This window comes from Mustela nigripes, chromosome 9, assembly GCF_022355385.1.
Source record: "Mustela nigripes isolate SB6536 chromosome 9, MUSNIG.SB6536, whole genome shotgun sequence".
NCBI lineage: Eukaryota > Metazoa > Chordata > Mammalia > Carnivora > Mustelidae > Mustela > Mustela nigripes.
In genome coordinates, this window is record NC_081565.1 from 20743839 (window position 1) to 20755805 (window position 11967).

The window sequence follows — 11967 nt, forward strand, 5'->3', positions numbered from 1 at the left end:
ATGTCCAATCACTATGTTATACACCTGAAACTAATGTAATATGCTGCACCAACTGTACTTCAATAAATTTTTAAAAAGTTAACAATAAGTGAACATACTATGTCACCAACACCTAGATCAGGGAAGTGGCCCCTAGAAGCCTGTGGTGCCAAGGAGACCACAGCAAAAACTTTAGTGTAAAGCTTTTTACATAAATTGCATAATTTATCACCTGGAATATTTAGACATGGTGTGATGACTCTGCACAAGAGAATAAAACTTCAGGAGACAAAAAAGAAATCAGTAGTGTAGTGGAAAGGTACAATCAATAGACTACAATGAGAAAGAGCATTTCAGTAACCATAAAAAAAAAGATACATGGCTAGCAGCCCCGTCACGGATTCTCCTAACTTCACAACTTAAGTATAAACATGTGAGCAAGACACTAACCATCACCTAGACTCACAATTTACTGTCAGAACCTAGGAAGAAATGTTCAGTAACTCTAAGGTTGACAGAGTCAGCCTAAGAACACAGGACTGCCTATACTTTGCTTCAGGGAAGATCTCAGAGAAAGAATGGTCCTGCTCACCTAAACAAGGAAGACAGGTTTTTACATTTTTAAAACATGGGACCAGACTCTGGGCTTGTGCCAGCTAGAAGATTAGGATCTGTCCCTCTATTATATAATACCATCTTTTAAGAATGCCTCCATCTTTCAAATCCAATTTCAAAGACTGTAGTTCCCAATATTGGAAGAGCAGACAGTAGAGGGAGCTTTGGTAGTGGTTCATCCTGAAAAGTAAGGCCTCAAAGCATTACTGGTGAAAGTGGGGAGAGGAAGAGCCCTGAGAGCAGGGAATGCAGGGGACAGTAGGAAGAGAAGAAGGTCTTGTGTCAGTCTTGCACACTGGCACTAGCTACAGGCCTAACAGGTACCACAAGAGAAGCTACAGCTTTGAGAAAGGAATTCCACCAGCTGAACAGGGAGTGGAGCCAAAAGCAATCTATGCATCTCTGTCACCGGGCTCTACTAGCTCTAGCGATCACTCCTAATATGAAGATGAATTAACAGGGGGAAAAATAACCTGATGTCTATGAAAAACAATGTACCATAAGGTAAAGGAAAATTATCCTGAAGAAAAAAGAATCTATCTCTAAAAATAATTTACTATGCTTATTTACTGTTATTTATTACTAATTACTATTATTATTTACTAGGATTATTAATCCCATAAGGATTCCTCCACATGAAAACTCTATGAAACAGGGGCATAGAGTCATATATAATGGGCCAGGATGAAAAGACAACAGAATAAAATGAAAAAGGAAATAGGGAACATGAGAAACAAAAAATACAACACCAAAATTAAAATAAACATTATTTTAAGTATAGCCATATGAAAAGATGAAAGTGTCCGAAGTCTTTTTGTAATGTAGGCTCCAAGCCCAGCATAGGGCTTCAATTCACGACCCCAAGGATCAAGAGTCATGCATGCGGTCTATCTACTGAGCCAGCCAAGCACCCTGTCAAAAGTCTTAGCAGTAATACAGAGTTCAACCTTGAAAAGGTCTCCCAGAATGCAGAAGGAAAGAACAGTAAGATAGAAATATTAAAAGATGGTGATAACTACAGGGTAAAGTAAAAAGACAGCCAGGCAAAGAATAAGTGTTTCTGGGGAGAATCCAGAACAATTGGAGAAGAGGAACAGAAGCAATTAAAATTAAAACTAAAGTAAAACAAAAACAAAAATAAACTGACCCAACTAACAAGACTCTGTGGGCTCCCTGTGTTGCACTAGGGTGGCAGGTGGAGGGGAAATCAATGAAGAAATGACAGTACTATTTTTAATATGAGAAAAACACAAATTAAAAATTATGTGCATAGTTTATACTTCATAGTTACAAACACAATATATAAAACAAATATACACAGCACAAATAACCAGAAAAGGTACAAATAGGATTAGCAAATAGAAAGGTGAGCTGTTCTCACTTGAGAAATGAGGGATTACACACGGACCTCAGAGAGAAAGTGTGAAGTCAACATATAGTGGATGTGCTTAAGGACTAAATAATCACCTGAAAGAGATGTTAGGTCCCAGGCCAGGTATACTGAACCATTACCTATATAAATACATTAATATATCTACAGGAAATATTGAATAGAATTGCATGAGTGAGGAAGAGGGAAAAGAGAGCCACAGCAGCAAATGCTCTCTCCAGCATCCTATGGGGAAGAGAAACTTTAGCAGAAGGAATGGGAGTACTGCGACCTCAAGGATGAGAGCATCCCTCGTGTGGAGATGGGTGTATGGACTGTGTAGTCAATGCACTTGACATACTCTGATCCCACAGGCAAAATCACTCCTACTGAAATCCGATTCTAATAAACATCTATCTTACATTTTACTTATCTAACCTCTCTTGTTCTGATTCCAGTCATGAAACAACCTTCTGATTATGATTCTGTTCCCTATGTCATTATGACCCAAGGGAGAGAATGGGCTGATCATAGCAACTACACACTTAGTCCATGAGATGGCAACTCCTCATAGCTAATAAATTAGATCACTGAGGGAGGATATATGCTAATTTAAAATGACTTTACATATTAAAGACTTAGACAAGGAATTTAAATCTACTGGTTAAGGTTACAGGCCTTGCAATCAGAGAACTATGAATTTAAATCCTGGTTCTGCCACCTGCATGATCTCAGATCTAAAATGAAGATAATAATACTCGCCTTTGTAGGCTCACGAGTGTTAAATGGGACAATGAATGCAAAGTACTTAACACAGTATTCGAAACACAGTAGTGCCCAATAAATATTTTTTGAAAAACAAAATGGATATACATGATCAATAAGTGGCTTTTGTTAATTTAGATTTGGAATTTCAATGAGCTCATTTCCAATGTCTAAGTGATGAGTAAAAATCAGGATTTTCCTCTTGCCTAACCTGAGGACTAAACTCTTTCAGACTTTGATAAGCTGTATATTTTTCAAGTTTTTTATGATATAAAAGAAAGCTGCCATTTTTATTAAGTAATTTCCTAAATATCTACAAAAATTTGAACAAAGAAAAAATATAGAAAAGAGTAAGCCAGAAAAAAGGTTGGCGCTAAAAACACTGCAGTGTAAGGTTCTATAAATCTGTACGAAGGTATAGAGGAAATCTGTTCTTAAGTTTTCTAGCAGCCATGTAAAGAATCTGTGATCGCTTAGGAGATTTGCAGTGTCTAGAAGATAAAAATAAAGTAAGGGCCCAGGAGAAACACAACTATTCTTGTTAATAAAGCATGAAAGATTCTTCTCAATGGTATTTGTTAAAGAATGTTTCTTCTGACATCTTTCAGTAAGCTAGTGGCATAACGTCAAACACAAAGACTAAACTCTGGACCAATTATAAAAACAAAATAAAGTAAAACCAAAAGCCCCTTTGAAGTTAATTTCTCCCCTCAAGTACTCACACAGCACAAACTCTGAGAATGGTGTTAGGTATACTTTGATGTGACACATTTTTCCTCAAAATGAAATAATACATGAACACGAAATACGTAAAGACAGGGCCAAGGAAAAGAAATAAAACCTTAAAAAGGGTTTGTTTTCTTTTTAGAGTTTTTAAAAAAATCAAATGAAAAGAATATATTGAGACCTTCTTACTGGGAGAAGGAAAAGACAACCTTCCTTGCTTGAATTAATTAAGCCCACATACTACTTGTCTAGTTTAAATTACAAAAATGGTTTTTTTTTTTTGGTTTGTGGGTTTGTGGTTAGTTGGCGCGGTTTATTTTTTTTTATTTTTATTTATTTTTTTTTTAATTTTTTATTTTTGATAAACATATATTTTTATCCCCAGGGGTACAGGTCTGTGAATCACCAGGTTTACACACTTCACAGCACTCACCAAATCAACAAGTCAGGAAATGACAAATTACAAAAATGTTTTAAAAGCATAAGGCAGAAATGTCCAATTTTATATTCTGAAAGAAATACCTAGTTAGCATCTTTATTTTCCTACACAAAATATGGTCTACATCTTACCACGTGATTCCACTTTCTTGACAATTGTATCTGGGTGTTCATCTAAGAAGAAATCTGGTAACAAAGGATGGCCTGGAAAATTGACCCCGAAAATACTCAGGTTACTATGACAACATCAATACATTAAGATTTTAACACCTGTTTAACGAACATTCTGTTTTTATTGTAGTGGTCATTCTAGTGCAATGGAAAAGATTCCCATGAGAGCTGTCCGATTACTTGACTTTCACAAGGCTAAAATACTTTTCTCATCAAGCTATCCTCCTCTTCTATGGCAAATTTCATCTCTAAGATCCAAACAAAGAGCCACCTGTTATGGTAAGCTCTCACCTTCTCTCTCAGGAGGTCTTACCCCCTCATCTATCCATGCAAACCTGTCTTACATCCCTCCAAAGTGCTCAGGACTCATTTCTTACCTGGCCTCCTGAGAGAAGGGAATTCCTCATTAAAAAGGACACGTTTCCCATCTCTATCTCTCCCTCTCAGAAGATTAAAAAAACTGGAGGTCAGGAATGCATTGGTATTTATTTATTTATTTATTTTAAAGATTTTATTTATTTATTTGACAGACAGAGATCACAAGCAGGCAGAGAGGCAGGCAGAGAGAGAGGAGGAAGCAGGCTCCCTGCTGAGCAGAGAACCCGATGCAGGGCTTGATCCCAGGAGCCTGAGATCATGACCTGAGCTGAAGGCAGAAGCTTAACCCACTGAGCCACCCAGGCGCCCCTATACTGTCTATTATTTAATATAGATTATGTTTTACACAAACAGTAAGAATGCCTGATCATCACCACCATGACCTGCAACTTTAGAGAGGAAAAATGATTTCTGAACAAGGTGGCCTTCTGAGAACTTCTCGAATCACACTCTTGGCAAAGGGCAGACTGTGTTCTCTTGTTTTCACCATCCAGCAGTAAGCTAGCTGCTCTAAGAGACTGCACTTAAGAGAGAAACATTTGGAAAGAGTCCATATTCCTAGAAAGTTTTCATAGAGATGTACTCCTATATAACCTAATCCTTGAATAAAGTCTTTACTCTGATTTTAAGATCAACTTTATTATTAGTTTTTTATAAAGATTTTATTTACTTGACACAGAGAGAGAGGACAAGCAGTGAGGAGCAGCAGAGGGAGAGGGAGAAGCAGGCTCCCTACAGAGAAAGGACCCCGATGCAGGGCTTGATCCTAGGACCCTGGGATCATGACCTAAGCTGAAGGCAGACACTTAACCAACTGAGCCACTCAGGCATCCCCAGCGCAGTTTTATATACACAACCTATTTAACCTTCACAGCAGTCCTGTGAGGGAAGCAGTGTTGTCTAAGGATTAAAAGCATGGAATTTGGGAGAAGACAAGCCAGGTTCTGATTCTAGCTCAGCTGCTCATGAGCCACTCAGGTGCCCCTTAAGATCAACTTTACAAACCAACTCTCAGATGCACCTGGTGGCTCAGTCATTAAGCATCTGTCTTAGGTCATGATCCCAGGGTCCTGGGATCCGGCCCCACATTGGGATCCCTCCTGCTCCACAGGAAACCCGCTTCTCCCTCACCCACTCTCCCTGCTGTGTTCCCTCTCTCGCTGCGTCTCTCTGTCAAATAAATAAGCAAAATCTTTTTAAAAGCCAAACCAAAAAAACAAACAAACAAACAAAAAAACCAAAAACAAAACCCAATTTTCATTTTTAGTTTCAAGATTTGGAAATGGCTGATATGCCTTCTGTATCCGTACATACTTAAAAAGGCCTCAATTCACTTCAATTTTTCCTTTCTCTCTTTCTGAAGCTGTGTTGGTATGGTCTTCCCCTTCATCGGGATAGGTTTTAAAAGAAGATATTAGCTTTATGATTACACAAAATGCCCACAAAACATGTGTGTGTTCTTTGCAGGAAATGTAGAAAAATGCATAACTACTTTTAAAAACTTTTAAAAACTGGAAGCATTACCTGGTTTAATTGCATAGATGTCAAAATTACTTATTCCTTCTTCTCTTAAGATATTTTCATCAACAAGAAAGTTTCCAGTAAAACTCTTTGGCTTTTTAAAAATTGAATAGGCAGCATCTGCAATGATATCAACTTTTCTACACTGGCTTTCAATACCAGATCCTCCCAGCATGTCCATAGCAGCGGTGTGGATGGCTGCGGAGAGAACACACACATAGACCTGAAAATGAAGTAAGACTGTGGAAGGAACAAACAAGGCAGCTGATCTTTTTATTTCACAGGTGATGAGAACAAGAACCGGAGAGCTTCAGGGATTTGGCAAATGTTCTGTTAACATAACTGGGTGGAACACACAATCCTTACTCTACACAACACTGCCTCATAAAATAGAAGTCCTTTGTGAGACTCACAGCAAAATTCAATTAGGCTTCTGATTTAGAATGCTCAAGAATTTGCATATGATTCTTCAAGGAAAGCCAGAAAGATGTAACAGAAAAAGCACGGAGCAGTAAGGTTAGTGGGCTTTTTATGCGAACTATGTTGCTTTTTGGCAAGGAGCTTATTAACCTCTATGGGGCCTCAGTTTGTCTCTAAATATGGACCTCATTCCCTAAATTTATTGTCTTATCCCTCTATTAGAATACAGGGGCAGAGGGAGAGGGAGAAGCAGATTCCCCACTGAGCAAGGAGCCCCAGGACCCCAGGATCATGACCTGAGCCAAAGGCAGACGCTTAACCAACTGAGCTACCCAGGCACCCTTGTTTTAGGTGCATGTGATTTTTAAATTCTATGTTTTTTTATGAAGTAATTTGAAACTCTACCACCATTCATTGTACACTATTAATTAGACATTGTCAAAATTGCGAACAGTAACTTATCTCAACTTACATATATTTTAGCTTACATTTCAAACAATGAAAAAGTCAACTTGTTTAAATGTACTTCAGGTTTCAATCTCTAGTAATTTAAAGTTCTCTCCATACCACTGTTAACCATCATTTTAAATCATTACATATTGGAATAATTTACATAATTCAGTCCATAAGATGAAAACTTTATAGCTTTTGAGAGCCAATAACCCCTTTTCATTCATTCAACATATAGTGATTCACTACTTACTCTAAGTCAGGCATGACTGTAGGGATTGGGGACAAAAACAGATAAAAGCTCCTACCTTCATGGTGAATACATTCTAGCATAAAACCCTACTTCAAAGGCAGCACAATTAACTTGGGCAATTTCCTGAAAGCACTGAGTCAGAAAATATATCCCTACCTTATAACTATAGTTCCTTTACCACGAAGAAAATTTTTGCTTAACCAATAGTTCAAGAGATCTGGTTTTGCTCTTGATGTGATACCTTATTAATAAAAAATGGCAGCTGGGCACCTGAGTGGCTCAGTTTGTTGAGCAACTGCCTTCAGTTCAGGTCATGATCCTGAATTCCCATGACTGAGTCCAGCATCCAGCTCCCTGCTCAACAGGGGGTCTGTTTCTCCCTCTGACCTTCCCCCTCTCATGCTGGCTCTCTCTCATTCTCTCTCGAATAAATAAATAGAATCTTGTTTTTAAGAAAATAAATAAATAAGGGGCATCTGGGTGGCTCAGTGGGTTAAGCCTCTGCCTTCAGCTCAGGTCATGATCCCAGGGTCCTGGGATTGAGCCCCGCATCGGGCTCTCTGCTCAGCGGGGAGCCTGTTTCCTCCTCCTCTCTCTCTTCTCTCTGCCTGCCTCTCTGCTTATTTGTGATCTCTATCTGTCAAATAAAGAAATAAAACTTGAAAAAAATAAATTAAATTAAATTTAAAAGGGCAGCTAATATTTATCAAGTGTGTCCTATGCTGGGCATGCTGCTACATACTCTACATAAGCTATCTGAATGAATTCTATGAGGTAGGTACTGTTATTATTCCATTTTATAGAAGAGAACACTCAATGCACAAAGGGGTTAAATAACTTGTCCAAGGTTACAGGAGCTAGCATTCAAACACAGCTTGACTTCAGAGCCAGGATCTTAATGAAACTAAAGGATCATACTTTGGTAACCAACATTCTTAGAGTTCAGTTATCTCACTCCCATAAACTATAGAATTTTTCTTTTACTTTTTGAGAGAATGCCTGCATGCAAGAGGTGAGGGGGAGGGGCCAAGGGAGAGGGACAGAGAGAATGTGAAGCAAGCTCCATGCCCAGTGCAGAGCCCAACACAGGGCCTGATCTCAGGACCATGAGGACCCTAAGCCAGACACTTAACCGACTGAGCCACCCAGGCACCCCAACTATAGAATTTTTCTAAAAATATTTCATTATAGGGATGCCTGGATGGCTCAGTCAGGAAGGCATGCGACTCTTGATCTCCAGGTCATGAGTTTGAGCCCCACGCTGGGTATAGAGATTACTCAAAATAAGCTTTAAAAAAAATTTCAATACAGTGCATCTTTTTTTTTTTTTAAAGATTTTATTTATTTATTCGACAGAGAGAGATCACAAGTAGGCAGAGAGGCAGGCAGAGAGAGAGAGAGAGAGAGAGGGAAGCAGGCTCCCCGCGGAGCAGAGAGCCCGATGCGGGGCTCGATCCCAGGACCCTGAGATCATGACCCGAGCCAAAGGCAGTGGCCTAACCCACTGAGCCACCCAGGCGCCCCAATACAGTGCATCTTAAAACTATACGTGTATGCACACACTTTAGTCTCATATAGACTATATGATATGAACGGTAAAAGAATTTTTAGAAACTCCAAATTAAGAATATGTCATGGATGTGTACATGTGCTGTGTGTGTTCCTATGTATAGACACATACATACAACCTAAGAACAAAGAGCGATTTCCCCAAACAACCTATCTTTACTTCATTGATCTTTCTACCAAAGATACAAAGAAGGCAAAGATGCTCAAAAGCAGGAACTAAGTCAGAGTTATTTTCAACAACAGTTTTGCAATGTCATAGGCTACCCTAATAGGGTATAAAACTGACAACAAAAGAAGCAGGTTTGGGGCGCCTGGGTGGCTCAGTGGGTTAAGCCGCTGCCTTCAGCTCAGGTCATGATCAGGGTCCTGGGATCGAGCCCTGCATCGGGCTCCTTGCTCAGCGGGGAGCCTGCTTCTCTCTCTGCCTCTGCCTGCCTTTCTGCCTGCTTGTGATCTCTGTCTCTCTCTCTCTCTCTGTCAAATAAATAAATAAAACCTTTAAAAAAAAATAAGCAGGTTCACAATAGGATACATCAAATGAAAACTCACTGATTTCTGAAGCAAAAATTTTAACGAAAACTGATTTGCCTTGGATCACAAGAATCCTAAAGGTGACCCTAAAACTTAAGCATTCATAAGGAAAAAATGGAGAATTATCTAATAGCTTCCAACTGATTCTCCTGATTGCAGGCTGCACAAAACACATAGTAAGAAGAGCCTTAAAATCAACCTAAGAGGGGTGGCTTAGTTGGTTAAGCATCTGCCTTCAGCTCAGGTCATGATCTCAGAATCCTGGGCTGGAGCCCCCCTATGCCAGGCTCCCTGCTCAGTGGGGAGTCTATTTCTCCCTCCTCCTCTGCCCCCTCCCCATGCTCTCTCTCTCTTCTCAAATAAGTAAAATCTTAAAAACAAAAACAAAAACACAGATGTCCTTTCACATAAACATACAGAGTACATATCAGACTTAAGACATCAGCATTGCCTTTGACTCCTCCTCTGGAAAGAAAGCCTGTCTCACCTCCTTAGCACCTGTCAGGTGGGAGATTACTTCTGGCTCCAGGAAGAATGAAGAACTGCTCTATACAGTCTAGGATGAAAAAACATGTTTTTTTAAATAGAAGCCTCACAAACAGTCAGGAGCCTGAGCACACTCTAAAATCCATTTTGCCTTAGTCATGAATAATGCAGTATCCTAACAAGCGCTCCTGCCTCTCTTTCCATGATCTCACAAGTCATCCTACATTCAGATGCCAAATTAAACTTCTTAAACCTCATCAGCAACCCTATCACTCCACTGTTCCTATTTTCCCTCTGCTCTCCTGCTTCTAAAATTCTGAAGGGGCTCTGTACTGAATACCAGTTAAAATTCAAGCTCCTAAACTTGGCAGTCAAGATCTAGGGCTTAGTCATCCCCACAACTTCACACCTACCCAACATTCCACCCAATTCTTCAAGTTCAGTAGGAAATAAAAAGCCCATAATTTATCATATAAACACCATTATCAAATTCCTTGAGAGTTCCACCAAACACACGGTAATTTTTCCTATACCATAGTCTTTGTTGTTCCCTCTGCCAGGAATGCCTTGTCCAATTCTTCTTCTTGCTAATTCCCAAATCCCCTTGAGATCCTACTGGAATTGTTAATTTTTATTAGAAAGCCTCCTTTCCTGACCTCTAACCAGAACTACACAGTCCTCCTGATCTCTTTCAAAAGTATCCTGTACATAATTCATCATGTCATGTATTACAAGGAACAGGACTGTTAAATTCAGTTTACTGTGCCATCAAGTCTAGGCTCCAAATAATACCAATGGTTCCAAGATGTCTAGTAAAACTTCTAAAATGAACATCTCAAAGCTACAGCAAAGATGATGGAAGTGAACCGACTTCTCTCGTCAATCCTGGTGGTTCCTCCCCCTTCATGGTCATGCAATGTTCTGTTCAGAATGTTTATTCTGGAGCTACGCAGAAGGTAATCATACTGTGCATTCATTAATTCATCAAATATTTACTGAATGTCTACAAGGACTACAATAAAATTAACAAAGCAGATACTATCTCTACCTTTAAGAAACTTTCATTCCAGCAAGAAAGACATTAATCAAGTTGTAAAATCAATAGTTCAATTACAAATGTTGTAAGTAACATGAAGGAGATGTAGAGACTACTAAATCCAGGGTCCCCATTTCATAAGAACTACCAGCAACATGTGACACAATGAATCACTCCCCTTCTTCCCTGAAACATGTTCTTCAAGTGGCTTTCAGGATATCATACTCTAATTTTCTTCCTACCTTACTCTGCTATATAGTTCTGCTTCTTCTCCCAATTAGTATTTCTTCTTCTTCCCAATCTCTGAATGTCATAATGGCCAATGGTCCTTTCTCTTCCTATATACCATTTACGTGTTAATAACCCACAAATTTCTATCTCCAGCCTGGACCTCCCTCCTGACACCCACACTTGCAAATACAACTGTCTACTGACCATATCTACTTGGATGCACAAACACAATGCCCCCAAATGAATTCCTAACCCTGCTCCCTAGCCTGCCCCCTCTGCAGCTTTCCCTATTTATTGGTTCCACCTTCAAAATATGGCAGAATCTGGCCACTCTCCACTGCTTTTACTGCTATCACTCCGGACACAGCTACCAAGATGTACTGTCTAGGTAACTGCAACAGTCTCCAACCTCATCAATTTCCTGTTTCTCCCTTTGACCCTCAAGAATTTATACTGGCCCCTTCCTCCCCAACCCAGTGGGGACCAAGGTCCAGTGCAGAGAGTCTCTCCTCCTGGGGGAAACGGATGTGGCCAAAGAGAGAGTCCGCCCCCTCACCCACACGTTCCTAGGGAACCTGGTGCTCAACAGTTCCTAGACTACCTGATTTCTGGGATCAGGGAGTTTCAAACATAGCAGAGCAGCTCCCCGCTGGGTTCTACTGAAAGTCAGACCCCGACAAAAGGGTTTAAAAAAAAACCCCACAAATCTTTTTTTAAGATTTCATTTATTTATTTGACAGAGAGAGAGAGATCATAAGTAGGTAGAGAGGCAGGCAGAGAGAAAGGGGGAAGCAGGCTCCTTGCTGATCAGAGAGCCTGATGTGGGGCTCGATCCCAGGACCCTGAGATCATGACCTGAGCGGAAGGCAGAGGCTTTAATCCACTGAGCCACCCAGGCATCCCAAATCTTTTTTTTTTAAAGTAGGCTCCACATCTAAGATGGGTCTTGAACTCAAAGCACCTGAAATTAAATTAAGAGAGTCTTGTGCTCTACTGAGTCAGTCAGGGACCGGTCCCTGACGCCCACCT

At 39.9% G+C, this 11967-nt stretch overlaps 1 protein-coding gene across 2 annotated transcripts in view; it reads right to left on the bottom strand.

Annotated features, from left to right (window-relative positions):
- Positions 1 to 11967, bottom strand: part of HSDL2 (hydroxysteroid dehydrogenase like 2) — a 58600-nt gene that overhangs the window by 18591 nt on the left and 28042 nt on the right. For both annotated transcript variants that reach the window (XM_059411048.1, XM_059411049.1), the window contains exons 7-8: positions 5966 to 6160; positions 4025 to 4096 (exon numbers count right to left, since the gene is read on the bottom strand). In XM_059411048.1, coding sequence (XP_059267031.1) covers positions 4025 to 4096; positions 5966 to 6160 — 267 coding nt within the window. The remainder of the gene's footprint in view (positions 1 to 4024; positions 4097 to 5965; positions 6161 to 11967) is intronic.